Genomic DNA, 24,614 nt, shown 5'->3' on the forward strand with positions numbered 1-24,614 from the left:
ATAGTCCACGGGATCGCAGAGTCAGACACAACTGAGCAGCTAACACTTTCACTTTTGATGAAAATCTTAAACAAAAGAAGTGATCACTTATCCACACATTTTACCAACCCTTCCCATAACATTCATTTATCGGTACAGTCATCCCTCAGTATCGGCAGGGGATCAGTTCCAGGACCCTCATGGGTCCCACAGTCTGAGGATGCTCAAGTCACTTGTGTAAAATGGCAGAGAACAGTTGGTGTCTGCATTTTCAGCCCACATAGGATGTGGAACCTGGGGGTTCAAAGGGTCAACTGTATGGCCGTCTGTCCTTAGTCCATGCACACATTTGAACAAATGAAAGTTCATGGCTAACTTTCTTTACTTAACGTTGATTAACACACACAGTTTGTTTTCCTTTTTTACACTGTCTTCCTACTTTAACTTCTAAGGGCCTTTTGCAATACAGCAAGAAGCGGGAGCACCCCACTTTATTTATTTTAAATATTTATTTACTTTGCCTTTTTGGCTGCGTTGCGTCTCAGTTGTAGCACACAGGCTCAGTAGTTGGGCACACGGGCTTAGCTGCCCCGAGTCATGTACGATCTTAGTACAATCAGGGATGGAACCCCTATCCCCTGCATTGGAAGGTAGAGTCTTAACCACCAGACCACCAGGAAAGTCCCACCCTACTATATTTAACCATGCTCCTGTTGTTGAACATTCTAGGGTTTCTAGATTTTTCTCTTCTTGCAATTATGAATAGCACTATATTAAGCACATTATGGGTGGGGTTCTTTATCCAAAAATATTTGAGTACTCAAATTACATATTCCTCCTGAAAAGAAGAAACGATTTAGAACATTTAAACTAGAGATTGAGTGAAAACTCTAGTATCTTTGAAAAGTTTGGGGGTTTTTCAATACATGGTCACATTTCCATTTGCAAGGGTTTAGCTCACATGCTGTTGCTACCTAGAAACGCTGTTGTATTTTCATCTGTGCTCCGGTAATTCAGCTGAAAAGTGATTGCAGAGTGTAGTGTGTCAGTGGTTGCTCTTCTCTGGATCCTGTGACTCTTTGAAGCTGAAGACCATTTTAGAAACCTATCCCCTCCCCGCTTCCCTGGCCCTGGTGCGTGAAGCTCCACTTGCTGTAACCGCCATGAATGGCGTCCTAATGTGAAACAAATGAACTGACTGTATCCTTCAGCACTTCCGGTGACAGGGCTGACGTCTGGAAATAGACGAGCAGCAGAAAACTCTCGGATAATTTTAAGTCATCCAACTGGGATAATGGGAGCATGTGCCTGGTGTTGGTATTAAAGGCAGTTTCTAGGAGTTGGAGGGCAGGCCAGTGCGTTGCCATTTGGGCCGGTTACCTACCCTCCACTGGCGGCCCCGAACCTCACCTGGAGCTCACAGCCACCATCACACAGGATTGCGGGAGGATGAAATGAGAACACTTGAGTGTCGGGCACTCAGTACATTTGCATTCCTTTCTTTTGTATTTTTTTTTTCTAAAACTATGCTAAGGCTTCTAGAGCTGGTGTATCATTTTTGAGGACCCCGCTGTCCAGGAATCACAGAAGAGAGGGTGGATTGCCTTCAGAAGTTCAGTTGTCACTCAGTCATGTCTGACTCTTTTTGACCCCATGGACTGCAGCACGCCAGGCTTCTCTGTCCATCACCAGCTCCCAGAGCTTACTCAAACTCATGTCCATCCGGTCGGTGATGCCATCCAACCATCTCATCCTCTGTCCTCCCCTTTTCCTGGGTTGCCTTTGAGTCACAATAAATAATTGGAGTACAGGGCTAGTGACTCATTTCAACATCCTTCACACTCTTAGGCTGGACTGGCGGGAAATAGACATTTACTTGGTCATGGGAACAGGTGTGGAGATCTGATTGATGCCTCTGTCATAGTTCCCTGCTTCCAGACTTTCATCACTACCTTGCACAAAACGTGCTGAGGTCAAGTTGCTTCATGCCCTACAATTTCTTCATGCCCTAAGTTAACTTTCTAACTTGCTCTATAAGCAGTTGGCATTCCCTGACAGGGTCTGGGTTTTCTAATTTTGAAGGGCTATTTTTGGCCTTCATGTGTGTGTTTATGTATTTTTGCTGTGCCCCCATCAAGAGACTCTCCTGGAAGGAAGCAACGGAATGTGTTTTGGCTCATAGGAGACACCGTGCCTCTGTGTCTTGGCAGGAGAACTGTCTCTGAAATCCGAGAGCTGGTTGAGGATTAGTGCAGCTCAGAGCCCTCAAGAGCACACAGCTCTCGCTGACCTTAGGTCTGAGGGAGAGAAGGAGAGAGGAAGAAGATGGGGCTGAATAAAAAGAATCATAATGCTGAGTTGTTTGGGATCACTCACTGGGACTTTTCTCATTTTCTTTTCATTAATTTCATGTAATTCTCCCCATCCTTGTTTGGTTTTATTTTCCTCTTCTACCAACCCCTTAAAAATTATCTTCCTGGGACTTTATAATTTCTTGTTTTGAGATAGAGGAATAGGTCTTAAAATGACATAATAAAAAAATCACATATATATCTATGACCAATTCATATTGATGTATGGAAGAAACGTATCGTAAAGTAATTATCCTCCGAATAAATAAATTAAAAAGTATTTCTAAAATTAAAAAATCATACATGTAGTTTTCTCAAAATGATGTTGCAGTCTCCTGAAACCAAGTGCAGGACTCCTTGTCCGCCCGCTGTGTTGAAACAGTGACACACGGGAGCCGTCGATGGCTGAGAAGGATGGTTCTGCCCCAGGCTCAGGGGTTTGGGGAGGGGGTCCGAGCACTTTTGTAGAGGAGGCGGGGAGAGGACCTAAAAGGCTGAGGTTTCCGCTCCCGGGCAGGTTTCTCAGGGAAGGGACTGTGGTGTTTTTCCTGCAGTTTGGGTCCTTTTCCGTGAACCCTGGAGTGGAGGCTGCTGGGGTGTCCGCCTGTCATGTTCTGGAAATGTTCACCAGCTGGCTTTCCTGGGGCAGGGGACGGGGCGCTGATACGTAGCATTTTCCAGTTTCTGTGCTGCAAATATTACCACTGGGGCCAATTTCAAGCTTTCCATGTGACGTCGCTGAGTTGGGCAGGGATGTGCCCAGCCAGCTACTGAGCTGGTTCCCTCTGGCTCCAGCACACGTCTGGTCCTGGGGGCGCAGGCTGCGTGCCAGCCGTGTGCCACCCACGTGCCAGCCATGCCTCAGCCGGAGGCACTTGGACTCCAGTGCTTTTCTGGCAGTTAGACTTGTACTGAATGCTGTATAAATGCTTTATCCGCTGCTTGTGTTTTATCTACTTCTGATATTTTGAAAGCAGATCAATCTCTTGTTTATTCCTCTCTGTCAGTCACTTGTTCATTAATATGGATTTGAGGTGTTTTCCCACAAAATATACATTTTCTTGTTGTATCACTTCAGTGGGCCTGCCCCTTTCCTCCTCTGAAAAAGCCTGATGAAGCCAGCTCAGGAGCTGGTTCACTAAAACTAGAGGTTGTGAGAGGCATCAGATGCTCGGTGCTTAGCGTCACAAGCTCTCAGCTCGTTCCCGGAGCTCATGGCCTGGCAACGATGGGCTGGTCCTTTTCCAGGGACCTCATGGCCCTCCTTCAAGTCGCTCCAGGATACTGGCACAAGTCTAGGGTCGGGTGCACAGCCCTGGAGCCCGCTGTGATCCCTGTGGCCCCTGGACCAGTTACTCAGCTTCTCCGAGCATCAGTTTGCAAAGATGAGATCTTATTCTCAAAGATCCCAGACCGTGCCTGATGTCACAGTGCCTGATAAATGGCTCACATTCCCTATCGTGTTTATTCCATCGCCTTCTTCACAGTGTATCTTAAGCTCATCGTGTTCCCCATGCTGTGCGAGGCACTGGGATGTGGTGGCATTTGTTGTCATTCTGGGTTGGGGATGAAGCCTGGGCAGCTCTTCCGTGTTCTGATCATCTAACAGAAAGTATCTGCTCCTTTAACAGGCCCCACGTTGCTATAGGAGAGAAGTTCACTGCTTCTCTCAGGTGGTGAACCTTATCTCAGGTCACTCATTTAAGGAGTCATTGAGCAGGGGGGTAGATAAATGAGATAAGAAAAGATATGAGGAAGAGGGCCAGAGAAGGCTTAGTTTGTGGCATCTGCTGAAATCTTTGTGTTGTTTTGAACAGTTATATTAAGATTGTAAACATGTATATCCATACCTTTGATGTACATTCATGTCTTAGTTTTTTCACACCAGATTTGGGGAAAATAGTATAGAAAAAAATCCAGAAACTGTCAGCCAACCCAGGGGTCGAACCCAGGTCTCCTGCATTGCAGGCGGATTCTTTACCAGCTGAGCCACAAGGAAAGCCCAAGAATACTGGAGTGGGTAGCCTATCGCTTCTCCAGGGGATCTTCCCAGCCCAGGAATCAAACTGGAGTCTCCTGCATTGCAGGTGGATTCTTTACCAACTGAGCTATCAGGGAAACCCTTCCACACTAGATTCGGGAAAATTGTATAGAAAAAAATCCAGAAACTGTCAGCCAGCCTAGAGTCCTTTATTTGAATTTTGAACATTTTTATTCTGAAATTGTTTTTATTAGGGCCCAGATCCCATACATTAGTGGAAGATGCTTCCAGTGACGTGATGCTGTGCTGTTGGTTGTTATTTTCCATGTTACCTTATCTCTCATGAGGTTGGCATCATCTTTCCCATTTTAAAATGAGGAGGTACAGAGAGGAGAAAGGACTGGACATCAGCCACACAGTGAACAGGTGATCAGGCCAGACCCGGGTCCTGATTCAGAATGTGGCTTCTCACCACGGATGGGCTACATCCCCTGACGTGAGTCTCAACTGTGCACTTGTTGAGGAGGAAGGAAGGAAGAAGAGGAGGAAGAGGGGGAGGTGTGGTCCTGTTGGGGACTGGTTTGCATTTGCTGGTGGCCACACAAGGTCTCACAAGGACGTGTTGAAAGGTTACACACGCGGGAGCTGTCTGCTTTCTCCTGCTTCTTTGCCTCCAGGTCTGACTGCTAACCTGACCAAGGCTGACTCTAGGGCCTCTCTTTCTCTTTCCAGCCCTTCCCCAGTTGTCCAGAGGATCTCAGATCACCAAGATTTTGAGAAGTGTGTGGGAGGACCAGAAGGGATGAGGGAGACCTTGATTAAGCTCTGACTCAGCCTGACCCAGGGTCAAAGGCACTTTGTTTTCCCTCTGCAGTGTTTCCCCGAGTCCAATTTCGTGTTTCACATGTCAATAAAATAAAAGTTCTCTGTGTCCACTTTCCGTTGATAATTAAGCTGCCTTTGGTCCAGTTACCCTTGAACGTCTGTGTTAGTTTCTTATTGCTGCTGTAACAAGTGACCACATGGTTGGTCGTAGTTTAAAACAGCACAGATTTATTATTTTGCCATTCTGAAGGTAAGGAGTCCAAGCTGGTCTCACTGGCTCAAGTCAGGTTTGCTGACAAGTCTGTATTCCTTCTGGAATCTCAAGATCAGGATGTTTTCTCTTTCCAGCTTCTGGAGGCTGTCTGCAGTCCTTGGCTCTGCCCCCTCCTCCATCTCCAAAGCTGGCAGTCTCTTTGTTAGGTGACGGCACTGGGGTCTGCTGTCCTGCCCACTCTTAGAAGGATCCTTGTGATAACATTAGGCCCGTCCAGATGGTGCAGGATAATAGCCCCATCTCCAGCCCCTTACCTGATCCTTTCTGCCACCTGAGCTTTTATTTTCACATGTTCCAGGGTTTAGGATGTGAATATCTCTGGGGAGCCTGTTATTCTGCTGACCCCACACTGTCTTTTTTTTTTTTTTTCTGCTTTTTATTTTGTACTGGAGTATAGCAGATGACACCACCCTTATGGCAGAACATGAAGAGGAACTAAAAAGCCTCTTGATGAAAGTGAAAGTGGAGAGTGAAAAAGTTGGCTTAAAGCTCAACACTCAGAAAACAAAGATCATGGCATCCGGTCCCATCACTTCATGGGAAATAGATGGGGAAACAGTGGAAACAGTGTCAGACTTTATTTTTGGGGGCTCCAAAATCACTGCAGATGGTGACTGCAGCCATGAAATTAAAAGACGCTTACTCCTTGGAAGAAAAGTTATGACCAGCCTAGATAGCATATTGAAAAGCAGAGATATTACTTTGCCGACAAAGGTCTGTCTAGTCAAGGCTATGTTTTTTCCTGTGGTCATGTATGGATGTGAGAGTTGGACTGTGAAGAAGGCTGATCGCCAAAGAACTGATGCTTTTGAACTGTGGTGTTGGAGAAGACTCTTGAGAGTCCCTTGGACTGCAAGGAGATCCAACCAGTCCATGCTGAAGGAGATCAGTCCTGGGATGTCTTTGAAAGGAATGATGCTAAAGCTGAAACTCCAGTACTTTGGCCACCTCATGCGAAGAGTTGACTCATTGGAAAAGACCCTGATGCTGGGAGGGATTGGGGGCAGGAGGAGAAGGGGATGACAGAGGATGAGATGGCTGGATGGCATCACTGACTCGATGGACGTGAGTCTGAGTGAACTCCGGGAGTTGGTGATGGACAGGGAGGCCTGGTGTGCTGCAGTTCATGGGGGGCAAAGAGTCGGACACGACTGAGCGACTGATCTGAACTGAACTGAACTGATAGCTGATTAACAGTGTTGTTGTAGTTTCAGGTGAACAGCGAAGGGACTCGGCCATACATATATGTGTATCTATTCTCTCCTAATCTCCCCTCCCATCCGGGCTGCCATGTGACACTGAGCAGAGAGTTCCCCGTGCTATATAACAGTCCCTATTGGTTATCCATGTTAAATACAGCAGTGTGTCCATGACCACGCCGGACTCCCTAGTGGTCCCTCCCCTTGGCAACCATAAGTTTGTTTTCTAAGTCTATGAGTCTGTTTCTGTTTTGTAAGTTCATTTGCATCATTTCCTTTTAGATTCCACATATCAGGGATGTCATAAGATATTTCTCCTCCTCTGACTTAATACACCGCCTTTTATAAGGATATAAGCTTCAGCATTTTTGCCTTCATAGGAAAAACAAAAAACCAAGACCCAAGAATTCAAGGAAGTGGTTCTGAGTCATGTGAGCCAAGTGACAAATGCAGATCTCCTGACTGTCCAACCGAGTATCCATGCCATTCTGGGAGTTATATTATTGAAAATGAAATTGAATTTTCAATAACGTCAGCCGCTGCAAAGGAGTGAAAATAGTTTACTTGAAATTCCTCTGGAATAGATTGAATTTCGAAAAGAACAAAAGATGCCATGATGGAGTTTCCGAATTGCTCCTGAAATTCTGTCCTTTGGCTTGGTTCGTCTTTCCTTATGAGGAAGATTGCAACTTGCAGGGAGTGGGGGTTGTGGTTTTTATGGGGTGCACTTAATATCAGGGCTGCAAGGAAACTCACTAGGTCTCCCCGTGACCTTTGCCAAGTGTTGCCTAAGCATTTAATGAATTGAAATGGAAATTAATTTTTCTCGGCTTTGATGTCAATTACCTGGCATAGTTACACCTTCCGTCTAGATTACACATTTCCATTTGTTGTTCTTTAATTAAAGCCACAGTGATAAAGGTGGGAGTTTTAATTAGTGTGGGGGCATTCTCATATTAATTTTAATTTAAGCATGATATCAGGATGTTTTTTCTCCCTAAATTAGTTTCCATTAAAGAACAGCCCAGAAGGAATCCTTAATTTCATTTTAAAGCCTAAATTTAACCTTCGGTAGTTTGTTTGTGTTCATTGCCACAGATTAAGTCTTTATAGAAGCAACGTCAGCTTAACCCAGAGACAAGGTAGTGGTTCTCCTGCCTTGGAGGGTTTTAAAAGATGATTGTAAGAAAATGCATCATTTTAGATGATGAACAAGCAATAACAAAGAAGAACTAAGTTTAATTATCCTCCAGGCAAGAAAGAACAAGCTCATTTGATTTTGCCTAAAAAAGTGCAGTGTGTTTGAGTTTCGGAAAAACAACTGTCTGAGCTGCCTTTTCTGTAGAATGTTCTAGAAGTTCAGGATTTGGTAACTGTTGCCGGTCTCTGTGGGCTTCCCAGGTGACGTTAGTGGTAAAGAACCTGCCTGCCAAGGCAGAAGACAAAAGAGACACAGGTTTGTTTTGACCCCTGGGTTTGGGAAGATCCCCTGGAGGAGGACACGGCAATATTCTTGCATGGAGGATCCCATGGACAGAGGAGCCTGGCAGGCTGTGGTCCATAGTGTCACAAAGAGTTGGACACAGCAGAGCAACTGAGCACTCGCACGCATGCACGGTCTGTGCTGGCTCTGCCCGCTGTCTCTGTTGTACCTGCTGTGCTGCTCTGTGCTCGCCCAGCGTGGAAAGGCCAAGGTTCAAGGGATTGTGCCGTCAGCCACCTGGGTTGGCTTCCATTCCCACTAATTCCTGTTCTGGCTATGAAGGGAAGCCGGTGGAGGGGCTTACACCTATGAGAGATGTGATTTCAGCTGAGTTTTTAAGACCAGCCGTTGTGCTGGGTGGAGAGCAGACCCACTGTGGCTGTGGGAGATCAGTTAGAGGCCTTCTGTTCCCATCTCACTGCCCTGGCCCCTCGGGTGCAGGCCTGATGCTGCTAGCGCTTGGCCTGACTCTGGCCTGCTCAACGTCCGGTAGATTAGAGGCCTGATGTAGGGCTTCTCTGGTGCTTCAGATGATAAAGAACCCATGTGCCAACGTAGGAAATGCGGGTTCGATGCCTGCGTTGGGAAGATCCCCTGGAGGAGGAAATGGCAACCACTCCAGTATTCTTGCCTGGAGAATCCCATGGACGGAGGAGCCTGATCGGCTACAGTCCATGGGGTTGCAAAGAGTTGGATGCACCTGAGCAGAACACACAGCACTGCTGGGGCTGCAGCTGGCCTCCCGGGGGACGAGTCTGCTTCTGAAAGCACTCCTGCTCAGTCGCTTCCCTGTACTAACACTTAGGTTAAACTGACACCGCATTCATTGTAAACCAACTGTGCTTCAGATGAACAAACAAATGATTTTTGTCCAGCTCCAAATTTAGTTACTGCTTCTGATAAAATTTTATATAGTCTTTGTATGACTCTCAGTTTTTTCTTTTTAATTCTATAGTTTTATATTCTCTTAATTAAAACATGCAGGTACTTCCTGGAGCATTTGTCAAATTTAATCAGTTAAATAAATAGTGACATTTCAGGATGTGACCCGCTTTTTCATTTGTCCTTTACGGGGATATTCAAGTGGGGATATATATCCCTGGCTTCACTTCTGACATGAAGGAGGCTGAGCATCTGGCCCTCTGTCTTAGTGTTTCGGGACAAAAGAGATTGAGAAGCGCAACCGTCGTCCTTCAGTTACTTTTCACTTCTAAATTATTTGTTATTTTCAAATAAAAATGTGAAAAAATGATTTAAGCCACTGTATCCACGCAGCCAAAGGAATATTACTCATCTTGACTCTCTGTCACCTAAAATATTAAATGTGTATTAGATTCTCTGCAAATTCTGATTCAATAAATGAAAAGACATGCATTAAGTTTTAAAATCTCTGCCCGGAAAAACATATTGAACTGCTGCTATTCTGTTTATTAGTAGAGTAAGCTTGGATTGAAAGTAAATACTGGAGATGAACGCATCTTTTAGGTTTGAGGCATGTGGACGGAAGGCTGTGAGCGCGTTCTTACCTGTGTCTGTGCTTCCAGGCGGTTTGAAGTGTCCAGTGTGCAGCTTCGTCTATGGCACCAAATGGGAGTTCAACAGGCACCTGAAGAACAAGCATGGCCTGAAGTTGGTGGAGAGCGAAGGAGACCCCAAGTGGGAGGTACTTTTGAAAGCTTGGTCTTGGTCGTGACTTTCCTCAGCACAGACAGCAAACCAGGCAAGCCCGGTGCCGTTCCCTGGAGCAATGGGTTTTCTGGTGGGAAACTTGGACGTCTTTTCGAACCCCGTCTCCCGTCTGATGGGGGTGTACTGGATGAGGTCCAGGCCACGCATGTGACTTCTTACGCTGAGTTGTGTTGCGCCTGGTTTGTGAATGAATGTCTGCATTGGGCTCACTGATACCTTTACTTCTGTTATCTTGAATCCAGAGTTTCAGAAACTGCATCTGGAAGAACAATGCTTGACAGTATATATTGTTAGTCCCCGCCCCGAGAACAGAGAAGGGCCCCGCCTGCTGATTTTAGATCCTCGTCTCCCTCAGCTGAAGGCAGGCGCTCCTGTCACCTTTGTTTCCAGTCAGATGTTGGAGCCAGTTTCCTGGCTGGATTCTATAAAAGCCAGTAGCTGTATTTTGTAAGCCAGTAGCTATTTCTCTTTTCAGGTACCAGGGGTCACTGCCAAATTGCGGTTTACCTGAGGCGGAGTTTCTCAAACTCAGTGCTGCTGAGATTATGATCTGGACAGTTCTTTGTTGCAGAGGGCTACGCTCCACATTTTAGAGTGTTTAGGAGCGTCGTTGACCTCTGCCCATGAGGATCCACCAGCACAGCCAGTTGTGAAAACCAGACAGAAAGCACAGACACTGCCAGGTTCCCCAGGAGTCACAATGGCCCTCAGTTGAGGACCACTTCCTGAGGAGTTTCTGTCATATCAGAGTATCCAGTGGGTTTACTGCAGTTAAGAGTAAGGGCTCAGAAACAAATCCAATGACAATGTGGGGGTTGTTTCAGAAAGCAAGGGAAGGGTTGTCCAGTGGGAGGGAATGTGTTAATCTGTTAACATAACCCATCATAGTATCAGAACTAGGGAGAAAACTGAAAGGATCATCTTCATGGATGGAGAAAAGGCATTTGAAAAAATTCCACATCCACTGATTAAAAACAGTCAATAAAGCAGAATTTGATGCGTACATCTTTAAGACAAAAAACAAAATATATGTGTTTCAGATCAAGAGCCAACATCTTGAGTTTCTTATTAGATTTGGGAACAAGATGAGGATGCCCTAGGGGCTCCGGTCTTTTAACATCATGGGAGGCCTCAGCTGGCATGTTGGACAAGGTAGAGTAAATAGAGATGTAAGAATCAGAAAAGAAATGAAGTATCTCTGTAGGTACAGGATTATGTTTTTGAAAATCTAAGAATGAATGAAAATCTACTACACATGATAAGCAGCAGATTAAAACATCAATATACAATAATCAATGGCTTTTATATAGAGAGAACCTAGAACAAAATAGCAGAGATTTAAATGTGAAAAAAGATATTTTACAAATACCAGAAGAAAACATAAGTGAATCTATTTGTAAATTGAGAATGTGGAGAACTTCCTAACTATAACTCAAAATCCAGATTTAATTAGGAAAATGATTGAAAACAAATTAACCACATGAAAAACATTTTAAAAATCTTATGTAAAAGAACTCATAGAGGGGCAAATGACACACAAAAAAAGTATTTTCAGTCATATCATAGAAAAAAGGTGAATATCTTAATGTTGTAAAAGGCTTCTTCTAGCAATACTGGTGAAAAAGATCAATAGCCCAAAATGCAAGAGATAAGAAAGGTTCAAAGAAAAAGAAATGCAAATGACCTTGGCTGTCTGAAAGCGTGATCAGCCTCACATGTAATAAATGTAATTAAAACTAGACAGAGATAGAATTTCTTACCTATTCAACTGGCAAGAATCCACCAGTTTGACATCATCTCTGCTGGAGAGGCTGAGTAAATAGGCATTCTCATACATTGCTGGTGGGAGTGTAAAACAGTGTGACCTTTATGAAGGGGAATCTAGCAATATCTACTGAAATTACATATGTGCTTCTTTTTCCATTAACTAAACAATCCCACCGTTAGAAAACTGTCCCAAGGTTATACTGACAAAAATGAGGGAAGGTGTCTACACAAGGCTGTTTATTACAACTCTGTTAATGTAGTATGTGAAGATAGACTGTGTGTGCATATACACCAATAGATTGATGCAGAAATAACTCCAAATATATGTGTATACATGGTCAGTATACATGCATGTAGACTCCCCTGGTGGCTCAGACGGTAAAGCTTCTGCCTATAATGTGGAAGACCTGGATTCGATCCCTGGGTCAAGAAGATCCTCTGGAGAAGGAAATGGCAACCCACTCCAGTATTCGTGCCTGAAAAATCCCATGGCCAGAGGAGCCTGGTGGGCTATAGTCCATAGGGTTGCAGAGTCGGACACAACTGAGTGACTAAACTTTAAACTTTATACATGCATGTATTTCTTAGCTTTTTGTGCTAAGAGGACCTAGAAACAGTGACCCCAACTGGCAATGAGCGCACCTAGTCTCCAGGTCTTGGTTTCTAACAGGATTCTCCAAGAAGAGGAACCAGGGTCCCTTGGAAAAAGTGGTTGACTTCAGGGCAGAGGCAGAAATTACAGAAGGTGATCCTGGAACATTTTGCAGTGCTGGAAAGTAACACCAATGTGCTCCACAAAAGTAAGAGAAGTGTGTCAAAATGGCACAGGAGACAACCCGTAGAGTTCCTAGCCATTCTTTCTCCAGGGCTTCTTCCCAACCCAGGAATCAAACCCAGGTCTCCCGCATTGCAGGCAGATTCTTTACCAGCTGAGCCACTAGGGAAGCCCAAGAATACTGGAGTGGGTAGCCTATCGCTTCTCCAGGGGATCTTCCTGACCCAGGAATTGAACTGGGGTCTGCTGCATTGCAGGCAGTTTCTTTACCAGCTGAATGACCAGGAAATCCCCTAGAGAGTTCCTAATGGCCCCAAACTGGAACAATTTGAGTAACAAAGTAAATCATGATAGTATTGGACTAAAAAATCACTCAAAGCATAGAGTAAATATCTCTGCATCCATACTGATAAATGATTGAATAAATAGTAGAGAAGGAACAGTTCTTACTACAGAATAATTCTGATCAATAGATCTAGAAAGTGGGGGAAATAGAAAATTACCATTAGAACACCACAGTAATAATTACAGTAGCCAAGGTCCATTGATGAATGCCGGAATTAGTCAACAGAAGTTTTGAGGAGAAATAGAGTATTGATGTAACCTCAAAATATCTCCCCCTAAATAATCATGAATTTACAGGGAAAAGTAGTAACATCACAGTTCAGACACCTGGCCAACACCACCTTAGCCACCCGACCGAGGTCAGAATTCTCGGTAGTGAGACAGAGTGACATCATGTACCGCGCCCCGCCCCCCCGCCCCCGGCGTGATGCAATCAGAAGGGCCGTCATCACACCATTTGGATTCATGTGATGGTTTCTTGTGATTAGGTAGGGGCCGAGGATTGTTGGAAGATTATTGATGGCCCTTCTGATTTTATATAACAGTAAAAACAAAACTGAACTTTAAAAAAGCAAGCCCTGAAAATTAAGAGTAGAATGAAATCAAGGATCTAAACTATATGTCAAAGCGATGGCAGAACTACATAGAGAAGAAATATTTTAAGAGATTTTAAGATAGAAATTGGATTGTTCCTCCCCAGTGGAATAGAACCTAAGGGCGAAAGGAACTGGCAAAAAAAATACTGTTCTCAGTTATTCCACCAGCAGCGGTTGGTATTGTTACTCTAAGGCTGTTGTTAGTATTTGCAGAGTGGAGTGAAGCACATCAAATGTGTTTAAATCCATGAGTTTATAATAATCCTGGGAGAAAACTCCTTAGTTACCTGTGCAGAGTAATAGTGAATCAACTCTATTTTGATAAATTAAATTGTTACTTTGGTAAGGCTCAGAGTCTAACAATTATTCTACCTCATCGAAACAAACCGTATCTCAGAATAACCGAATGTTGGAGGAGAGAGATTTCTTTGTGTAGAAGTATTCCAGCCAACAAGTGAAGGTTTTCATGACTTCTGTTTTACAACCCTCCACTGGCATCGTGGGTCTAGCCATGACCGTCAGTCTCCTGCCAACACAGCAAAAACAGGGACGCTCAGTCACGGAGTGTCTCCTGATGGAGGTACACGGTGTTACCGTGGGGTCCTCCTGCCTTCTGATCGCCTGATTTAAGCTTCCACGTCTGACTGTCAGTGAACACACTCAGTGGTTCCTGGTGGTGCAGACAGCAGAATCCAGGCTGTTGGAAACTCTGACAGCAAGCGACCACTTTTCACAATGAAACCATAAGCAGAGGAGAAAGAGTGGAAGGAGAGCCTATAAATGTAAGTCTTATGAGACTTTTATCAGGCAGTTCTAATACATGGATTTCAATAACTTAAGTACGACTTGTGGGATTAAGTTGTGAAAAAATGAATTGGGGAAATTAGAATAGCACTTAGGGATGTGAAGTCATTCAGGAATCACTGTTAAGTGTTCTGAGTGTGATGGCGGTGTTGTAGTTCTGGTTTGAAAGAGTTTTATCTTTCAGAGGTGCATTCTGAAATATTTAAATCGATGTGACGTCTGCATTTGCTTCAAAATCAAAGGGCCGTTGTGTGGAGCGTGGAGGGGGCATCAGCAAAAGCGGACTGGCCGTGAGGTGGTGACTGCTGAAGTGGTGCTGTGAGCATGGAGGCTCGCTTCTCCGTCTTGTGTGTGTTTGACATTTTCTATAAGAAAATTTAAGGAATGTGGACTTCAAAAGACTTCCTTGCAATTTCCTGGCTCTTCCTGTAAACAGTTTGACCTTGAGCCATTGCTTGTCGAACCTCTGTGACCGCTGTGTTCTAATGTCTATGGTGAGGCTCCTGCCACTCAAGAGGTCAAAAGGATTGAGAGACAGGATGTATGAAATGCCAGGGTTACTGTCTAGTCCCCAGCAGGTCCTCTGTGCGGCGGCGATGGTGTCAGCAACATCACCATCTATGGAAATCCTCTGGTACTTCGAGTCCATACTTGCAGGGCTTTGCTCTCTGTTAACAAATAGACATGGAATGCTGGTTCCTGATGTAAACAGCATCTCTTCTGGCCAGCTGGTGCTTCTGTTCGTGCAGTCATGCCCCTCTCCTCTGAAGACCTGGCTTCTTACAGATCTTGACACCTTCAGCAGAGCTGTGACTCTACAAATACAGTTGACACAAAGTCACCTACTAGACTCCAGAAGTACGACAGTTGAGCAGCCAAGACGCTGGCCAGGGGTGGTCCCCGAGTGATGACAGGCTGCCTGTACTAGCCATCACGCTGTTGCCAGGCTCCCTGGAGTGCCCTGCAAAGCACTGCCTTCCCACAGATGGTTATTACAGAGAGTACCCCAAAGCCGGGGAGCCGTGCCACGCCCTTCCTGTTCATCACAGGCTGAGATCCAATTCGTGTTGGCCACAATGTTGCCTAATGGTACTTATAAGGAAGCATGCTTCTTTTTGTTCATTTATGCGTTCATCAGATACGCATTGGGTGTCTACTAAATGTCAGGCTGGAAATGAACTAAATGAACTTGACCACTTGGCTGTAAAAGAATAATCACATTCTATTCTGAGCCTTTGTGAATAGCTGATAAGTGCTTACAGAGTATGATAACTTTGGCTCCTATAAATTGTGTGTAAAATCTCCTTTTCGTTCTTCTTTATTGGTGACATTCATGCTTGCCTGCCTTCCAGTGCTAGGAAGAGATGATTATGAATATCTAGTTCGTGTGAAACGTCCACCTCTCCTCTCCTTATCGGTGTGAGATTTCTGTAAATGTCCCTTTAGCTTCTTCTTCTCTCATGGGGTCCTGATTCTGCACAGGTGTATCTTCTCTGGCCAGTTGGATTTGTCATACCCATCCTGTAAAAATAAAATGAGCCGCAGACTGCACGAGTAGCTGAGATCTCCTGAGATCTTGCTGTGTGCCGGGACCCATGCTCTAAGCTGGCCAGAGGTTGTGGTGACTGGTCCTCTCCTCCCGTCTACCGCCCCACGCTGTGCCTCCCTCTTGACCTCATGGCAGGAGGCCCCAGGCACAGGGGATCAGAGCAGTGTTGGTGGCAATGGGAGGAGCAGGGCACACATGAGGGTCTCTCTGTGCGTGTCTCATCACTCATTGTGAACAACATCCTCTGTTCCCTGCGGCAAGAACGTGTCACCAGAGGCTTTCCTCCAAAGCTGGTTTTAAAGCCTTGGCACTTGGCACAGAGAAGTTTCCTCTTTGGGAGATGGGTTTTTATCGGAGCACTGGTTTCTCAGGGGTGCAGGCAAATGAGCTGCTGCAGACACATTGCTGGTGTGTGTTTGTTTTGTTTGAATCCATTATCCCGGGGCTTCTGGGGACCTTCTAGGGGCTCTTCTAGGCAGTCCCATCAGTGATTCTGTGTTTTTGTTTAGCCAGCAACAGAAGCTCCCGAGGAGCCTTCCACCCAGTACCTGCACATCGCAGAAGCTGAAGAGGACGTTCAGGGCACACAGGCTGCCGTGGCCGCCCTTCAGGACCTGAGATACACCTCAGAGAGTGGTGAGAGCGCCCCCCGCCTCCCTGACACCTTAGAGCTGGTCTTTGGCAGGCTGAATGAATGAATGAACTTGTGAATGAGTGATGTCCGTCACTCGATCTCCTTCAGCTGCATTGTGCCCTCAGGAGCGCTCTAGCTCTCTGACAACTAGAGATCTCTTGCAGAGTCTTCTAGAACAGAGCTGCAGGTGAAGTGGTGCCTCCAAACGGTGTTGCCGGATGTCCACGCATATCGTCACGTCTCTCCCTTCCAAGTGCTAACCAGGCCCACCCTGCTTAGCTTCTGAGATCAGACGAGATTGGGCCCGTTCATGGTGGTATGGCCGTAGACTCATCACGTCTCTGAGCAGCGTGTGGGAAGACGGGTCTTATAGTCCTCACTTCACAAGAGGCAGGAGACTTCCTCCTTGTAAATGGTTGGCTGAGGCTCACCCACTTCTTGGGTGTTGGAGCTGGTCTTGGAATCTAGGTCTCCTAACTTTTTGTTGGAGTGCCATCCCTGTTCCAGGCTCCCTCAGAGTCATCTGTTCTGGGGGGTTTGTTCCAGGGTCTACAGGAGGCAGACGGGGGGAGTGGCTGAGACCGGGGGCAGTCTGCTGGCCTTCCTAACGGCCCCTTATGGACCTGTGGGCCCAGGACTGTCTGCTGTCCAGTTCTTCTGAAAAGCCCCAAGTCAGGATCTTCATGTCAGATGTCATCAATGTCAAATGTTAGATCAATTCAAAAAACAAACCACTGTGCCAGCCTAGTGGCAACTGGGGCATTGGGCTGAGAACACTTTTTCTTAATGCTCCTTAAAAAACAGGAACAGAAGACAAGTTAATATAAGGTGCCTCAGTGCTCTGTGTATGGCGGGACAGAGATCAGGCAGGCGGGATTAGAGGAAGCGCGCGGTGAAGTCAGACGGTGACAGAAGATGGGAACTTACCATTTCACCCAGCTCTTAGTCCCTAAGCCCCAGGTGGTAAGAAGGATGCACAGAATGTCCTGTGAGCCACTGTCTTTGGGGAAGATCCGAGGCCGGTGCTGTGCACACTGCCCAGTGAGCTGGGGTGACCCGGGAGAAACCCCGCAGCCTGTGAGAGCGGCAGGCCCTGTGGATGGGGCGTCCGGGCCCCACCATCTGCGCGGTTCCCAGAGCTGACGCTGTGTCTGCTCGTGTTTCCTTCCCGCACATGCAGTGACTTCAGCGAGTGCTCACGCCGGGCCGGGCCAGCTGGAGTCCCCCACGCACACACTCCCTCGCTCCCACACTCCCTCTCTCCTTTGACAGGTTCTCTGTGTCCCCTCCTGACTGTTAGGAAACGATGCAGCTCAGCAGCTGGGCCTCCACTCTGGGTCCTGGCTTCCCTGCACTGCGTCTCCGGCCACCTCAGAGCTGTGCCCGCCTGGGCCAGACTCTGCACGTCTCAGCACAAACTGAATCTGCTCCTCCCCCGCCCAGCACTTTTCCTAGCAACGGCATCTTCATCCTCAGGGTTCAGGCTGTGTGTCACCTCCCGGGAGCCCACCGGACTGTCCTGCGGAGCTCCCTAGTCGCCCCCCTCATATGAAACTGACCAGGGGCTGGAAACAGTGGCTTACCGTCTGTCCCGGTCACCTGCGAGCCCCGGAAGGAGAAGCGGGGAGGCAGCAGTAGGTCTTTGTCTGAGTTCCTACTGGGAACTGTGTTCCTGTGACACTTGGGACTTGATAAATGGTCATTAACAAAGGAAATGGATGAAGAATTAAAAGCTTGCTTCTGTGCATTTTTTTAAGGGTCAGTGTTTTGTTTAGTGTTTGGCTGTTTAGAATGGTTGGCTTCAAGGCACGCCCTCCCCCCCTCCTCCAGGAGTGTGTGTGTGTGTCTGTTTGTGTGTGAGGTGTGTGCAGGGGACGCTAGGCCTGTGCATGGTGAGCAGGTGCCCACGTCATTGCTTCAGTCATAGGCCATGTCCTACCCTCCGTGTAGAACACAGTGAATGCCCTTCTCTCATCTCTTAATGATTCACGTTGGAACGAGGCCCGCAGAAAGCTGTCCAGGAGGATGTAGACATTGGAGGAGACTTCGTACTATTATGCTAACCTGGAGACCAGGCAGTAATTTCCTTCCTGGTGAATTAACGATCGGGGTCAGAGTGGCGTGTTCAGGAGAGTCACAGATGGCCAAGCATATGGCGAAAGCAGGCAGGGTGTGCTCAGTAGCTGTCCTGATGATGTCGATTCCAGGCTTCTGAGATGAGTAAAAGAAAACCCTGATTTAGAAGTCTAAAGACCACCAACTTGACGACTGGGATGTCCTCGCGTGTCCTGCCCGTATCCTGTGTAACTTACCTGGCTCACGCTCACTGGCGCCTCCCACCGTGCTGCCGGGAAACCAGCTCTGCGGTGTGCTTCCCAGGAGTTCTGTTCTGAGAGGCAGCCCTGTGTCCACAAGTTTGCATTCAGAACATCCAGGCTTGAGCCCTGCCCTGTGACGTAGCCGATCCGACGGCCCAAGGCGGGTCTCTTCGATTTTTTGTGGTGAAGTGATTAATTTATAAAGTGGGGATATACCACCACAGTGTCATCTCCTCACAGGTTGTGTGGAGTTTGGAGATGTTCTTACAGGGAGTGTGTTGTGAGCTGTGATGTACCACACACTTTGTTTCTGTGGTCGCAGTGAGTGCTTACTGAGAACGCGTGCATCCTTGGAGAAGGCACCACCCAACCATGGCCTCTAGGAAGGCTGCTTCTGCGTTCAGTGACCTTCACCGCCCTTGGACTTAACCATCTCCTGTTTGTTTCTTCCTGCTCAGGTGACCGACTTGACCCCACGGCCGTCAACATCCTCCAGCAGATCATCGAGCTGGGCACCGAGACCCACGATGCCACGGCTGTTGCCTCAGTGGTCGCCATGGCACCGGGGACTGTGACCGTCGTGAAGCAGGTAGGACCCGCTCCTTGTCCTTAAATACCGTCTCCCCACACTGCCACACAGCCTCTGCCCCCTGCCCACTTTGGTTTTCAGGGCTGTGACCTACCCGAGGGGGAATTTGGAGTGAAACTGACCTGGGTCTCATACATTCTCTTACTCTTTTTTTTTTTTTAAGTTATTTATTCATTCATTTTTGGCTGTGCTGGGTCTTCGTTGCTGTGGCGTGCTTTCTCTAGTCGCAGCGAATGGGAGCTACTCTCTCTCGTTTCGGTGTGAGGGCTTCTTACTGAGACGGAGTCTTTTGTTGTGGAGCACGGGCTCTAGAGCACACAGGCTCAGTAGATGCAACTCGCGGGCTTAGTTGCCCTGCGGCACGTGGGATCTTCCCGGACCAGGGGTTGAACCCGTGTCCCCAGCACTGGCAAGCTGATCCTTAACCCCCTGGACCACCAGGGAAGTCCTGTTTTCTTCCTCTTATTACGGGGTTGATTGTATCTGCAAGAGCTCCATATGTTAGGGCCAAGATACTGAGGCAGGTGCATCACCCCTTCCAGAATGAAGTTCTGGAAACTTCATTCCTTTCCTTTCAATGAAAGGAATCCCCGAGTGACACGAGTGTGATGTGGACCCATCTGGACACATCTGTGGTCAAAAGCAGCCTTGGGGCCTAAGACACGATGTCAGTGGAGCAAGGGGCCATAGGGACCGCCAGAGGAGCCAGGAGGGCTTCCAGGGCCTGGCCTTTTAAATACTGAACATCACCTGATGCAGTCAGCACAGAGGATGGCTGAACTAAACGGATGGGAGAGGATGGCCACCGTGCGAGTAGAGGTTACTCCACTTATTGATGGTTGTTACACTGTTTGGCTTGTTTCCTCTCCTGCTAACCTCAGAGGAGACTTCACCATCTGTTAGGATGTGGTGTGCGTCATGATCAGGTCAGCCTGTTTGTCTGTCTATACCTCTCTCTCTACTGCCTCTGGCTTCACTGTACAAGACTTGTAAGCTGGCTTAGGCAAATGCTTAAGAAAACCAACACAGCAAGCACGTCGGAACCAGGGCAGACCCACGGTGTGGTTTAAAATCAAAGTTCAAGTTCGTGGAGAAAGTTGAATGGCAGACTGTAGCATTTTACACGTTATCCATTGTTTTAGCGATTCACTCAGGAAGTGTTTAGTAAGTGCCTGCAGTGTTCTCATTGCTGGCTCTCCAGGAGAGAGCCGACGTTTGCCATCAAAATGGTTACTCCGGTGGGAAAAAGATCAATAAGACAGAGAGATTGTCACACGGTGAACAAGGGCAGTGGAGAAAAGTAAAATCAGAAAGGGGGAGGGCCGGGGGCTGAGGGAGCGGGGGTGGGGGAGCGGCTGAGGGAGCCGGGGAGGGATGGGGGCTGAGGGAGTGGGGCTGGGGGCTGTTTGATGAAGGGTTGTTGGGACAGGGCTCTGATGTTTGCCCCGAGACCTGGGAGAGGTAGGCTTCACTAGAACAATCCAAGTTCTGCTGTACACGTGGTACCAAGTTTGATAACAACAAGAAGGAAGCATGAAACAGTTAACAGTAGAAGAAGTAAGGTTTTCTTGGCAAATAACAAATAATTTCTTAATGCAGCTCTCTTCTCCCTGAGCGATGTGTTGTTTGTGACTTGCCTTCGATGACTTGGTGGACTTCCCAGTGCTGCCCCCCTGACTGCCCCCCCGGCCCGCCTCCCCCCCCCCCCGCCCCCGCCCACAACCCCCTCGCTGCCCAGGGCCAGGCCACAGCACAAACAGGGAGTTCAGGCTATGGAGCTCCCAGCAGAATTAGTGCATGTGGCTTCAGCTCTGGATTTCCGGCTCCTCAGACAAGACTTAGTGCGTCTAGATGGTCGTTTGAATACTCCACGTGTTTGTACTTCTCCGTTAGCATGCTGTCTCTCAGTGAGACCCCGGGCAGAGGTCAGACAGGACAGCAGGAGTCTGATGTTTCAGGCTGCAGGGGCCGCATGTTCTGCATCGTTGGGAGCAGATTCATAACGCCTCTAGGCCAAATGCTCTCTCAGCTTTTCTTTGTATTTGTTAGATTGCAGTCCTCAGTATGTCTGGTAATCTCTTCTGAAACTCTTCGTCTGTATTGTGGCATGTGACATCCCTAGCTAGACCTGGCCACTTCGGGAAGGGCATCAGGGGACCTTTGGCTGTTGTGGGCATGCCAGATCCTTTGGAGAACTGCAGGGAGGCGCCACCACTGTGACTCACGACTTCCTTCTAGGAACAGGATGGATTTGCTGCTCCCTGGAGACATGATTTATTGCGCGTCACAGGCGGAGTGGTGATACGCGAGGTTGCGGGTGGAGGAGATAGCTTAGCTGTGTTCTGAGGCATTAGGGTGACAGCATGACGAGGGATAAGGCCGATAAGCCTCCGCTGCAGCCCTGTAAAGAGGGATAATGTGTTCGCAGTGGTGGAAAACAGGATGTGAGTCCTGTCTGCCTGGCTGGCACCTGGCACATCAAGGGCTAACTGGGGGTGTCCCTGGTGGCCCAGACGGTAAAGAATCTGCCTGCAATGCAGGAGACCTGGATTCACTCCCTGGGTGGGGAAGATCCCCTGGAGAAGGGAATGGCTACCCACTCCAGTATTGTGGCCTGGAGAATTCCGTAGACAGAGGAGCCTGGTGGGGATGTGAGTCCTGTTCACTTGGCTGGCACCTGGAGCTCTAAGGCTGTTGATAAATGATGGATGGGAGAATGGATGGATGGACAGATGGGCAGGGAGGCCTCAGACTGCCCCTGCAATGCCTACAGGAATGCTAAAGGAATGACCTCTCTATTCAGTTGTCTTATTTAAGCTTAAATATAGCTGTTTTTAAAAATTTATTTGGCCACGCCAGTTCCTTATTTGCATTAACACAGGATCTTTAGTTGCAGCTTGCAGGCAGGATCTAGTTTCTTGACCAGGGATCAAACCCGGGCCCCCTGCATTGGGTGTATGGCATCTTAGCCACTGGACCACTGGGGATGTCCCAATATAGCTGTTTTTATTACAAAAATCAGTTTCTTTTTAACTAAATTCTGGTTTCGGATTTTCCAGTAGAGAAATCATATCTGTTTACCGAGTGTGCTTAGGCCACTCAGATGTGGACTCTGGGGCACCGGCTGGGAACCCGTGATGTTCCCCTCACCCTGGATTTAGGACTGACTGATTTGATCTCCTTGCTGTCTAAGGTACTCTTAACAGTGGTCCATATAATCAAAGCTTTGCTTTTCCCAGAGTCATGTATAGATGTGAGAGTTGGACCGTAAAGAAGGCTGAGCACTGAAGAATTGATGCTTTCAAACTGTGGTGCTAGAGAAGACTCTTGAGAGTCCCTTGGACAGCAAGTCAACCCGAAAGGAAATCAACCCTGAATATTCATTGGAAGGACTGATGCTGAAGCTGAAGCTTTAATACTTTGGCCACCCGATGGGAAGTACCAACTCACTGGAAAAAAACCCTGATGCTGGGAAAGATTGACGGCAGGAGGAGGAGGAGGAGACAGAGGATGAGATGGTTGGATGGCATCACCTTCTCAATGGACACGCGTTTGAGCAAGCTCCAGGAGATAGTGAGGGATAGGGAAGCCTGGCGTGCTGCAGTCCATGGGGTCACAGTATCTTATGGCGTCGTGATAATCCAGTGTCTTCTGAGATAATTCGAGTGCTGTCTGCTGCAGAGGTTACCCCTAAACAGTAGGCGGCAGAGCTGGGCACCCCTTGGCCCAATCGAGCTGACACACAATGTTAACCTTCACATGTGTTCACGTGGCACGTTTCAAAGTATGAGGACCTCTTTGTTAACCCAGGCTACTGTTTACTGAGATACTCCATTGTCATAGAGACGACTTTGAGTCACAGACTTCAGGGCGAGGTGGCAGCCTTGAGACACCCTTGTTTCTAATCACAGGGACATTTCCCCTCAAGGTTCCAGAACGAGAGCCACCTTGCAGGGCCTTGAAAGAGTCATGGTTGAGGAGGGGCCACCCTGAGGGGTCCTCCACTTTCATCCTCAGCTCAAGAGCGAGCAGGTGGTTCTCCTCGTTCCTCCCCTGTGGAGTGAGGGGCTCAGTAGCGACTGTGGTTTGCAGACTCTCTGTGGACAGGCCTGTGTCTCTGTCCCCGCTCCTGCGTCTCTGCAGCGCTTCCTAGAATTGCCACTCTCCTGCTTTTGTTTCCCCCTACGTGCTGGAGGCTAAGACTGCCCCAGACCTGCAGGCACTCACCCATTTCCCCATGTAGACCCTCAGCCTGGCATAGCCCAGAATGATGCTGCCGCCATCCTGTTCAAAATTCCAAGTGGTCTTCCCACTTGCTTTTACTTCTGATTAAAAACATAGGCAAAAATCAAACCTCAAAGCAGAAGTTCCAGCTTTGTCAAAAGCACCCCACCTCTCGAGGGTGCTTTTTGGCACCCCCTGTCACCTCCGGGCAGGTCCCCTGTGGTGGCTGGTGCTGGAAGCCGAGGTCAGTACGTGCCAGCCTGGAGGAGCGGAACCCGCCCAGCCTCCCTTACGGGCTCAGCAGGCAGCCCGAGAGGCAGTTTCCGCAGCAGGTCTCGCTGGAAGGGGTACGTTGGTTGGCAGCCAACACTGGAACTGCTGTCTGTTATTTGTGGTTCGTTATTTCAGTGAGGAAGTGCTGTCCACTCCTGTGGCCAGCCGTGTATATCAGTTGCCTGTTTTCAGGGAAAGTAGGGTCCAGCCTGTCCTGTTTTTCGTGTAAGGCCTTGAGTCACGTGGTCCCTGGAACCTCTTTCGTGCTGTCCGTCAGTATGGGGGCATCTGGTGGGGAGAAGCCACTCTTCAGAGAGGAGGACTCAAGTGCGGCCTCTGAGAAGAGGGCCTTGCTGCTGTGGTCCGTCCTCCAGGGGAGCCCAGGATGGGCCTCCTGACCCGCTGGGGGCAGATGTTGAGCATCCTCATAAGATTTGTGGCAAAATAATGGGGGGAGGGACCTGGAAGGTGATTTGTGTGAGGGAACAAAAGCTATTTTCATTACTACTTAAAAACAGTCACTCCATCCCCTGAATTTGATCTCTTAACTCTCAGCGAGAGACCTGACGGAAGAATCACGTCTGCGCAAGATGCTCTTGTAAACTGTGGAAATCACAGGCGATACTGGCCGCCTGCATTGCAGTAAAGGGGGACTGAGTTGAGGTCTCCCCCTCGTCCTGCCCGCAGACATGGCTGGGTGGAGACACCCTGTTCTCTTACCGCTTTAAGCTCCAATAATCTGGGAATTAATGAGTGTCCTTTCCTCATTCCTGCAGAGGCTCTGTTGGACTCACACCATACACAGACCTCTCCTCGACTCCCCCGAACTCATGGAAATAACAGGAGAGCCACCCCTTCTTTTCTCTCCATTCACATCTCTCCGCAGAACCTGCTCTGTCTTCAGATCACTTGCGTGTGAGTGCGGGAGACGTCATAATTGCAGATTTTTATTCTTTTCC

The 24,614-nt window shown here is 47.8% G+C and overlaps 1 protein-coding gene across 3 annotated transcripts in view; it reads left to right on the forward strand.

Annotated features, from left to right (window-relative positions):
* The window catches only part of ZFAT (zinc finger and AT-hook domain containing), a 156,909-nt gene that overhangs the window by 119,201 nt on the left and 13,094 nt on the right, over window positions 1-24,614 (forward strand). For 2 of the 3 annotated variants that reach the window (XM_061438536.1, XM_061438538.1), the window contains 3 exons: window positions 9,637-9,755; window positions 16,127-16,253; window positions 19,028-19,158. In XM_061438536.1, the coding sequence (XP_061294520.1) occupies window positions 9,637-9,755; window positions 16,127-16,253; window positions 19,028-19,158 (377 nt within the window). Of the gene's footprint in view, window positions 1-9,636; window positions 9,756-16,126; window positions 16,254-19,027; window positions 19,159-24,431; window positions 24,571-24,614 lie in introns of all 3 variants that reach the window. The other variant, XM_061438537.1, reaches the window with a different exon arrangement.

Source organism: Bos javanicus, chromosome 14, assembly GCF_032452875.1.
Source record: "Bos javanicus breed banteng chromosome 14, ARS-OSU_banteng_1.0, whole genome shotgun sequence".
NCBI lineage: Eukaryota > Metazoa > Chordata > Mammalia > Artiodactyla > Bovidae > Bos > Bos javanicus.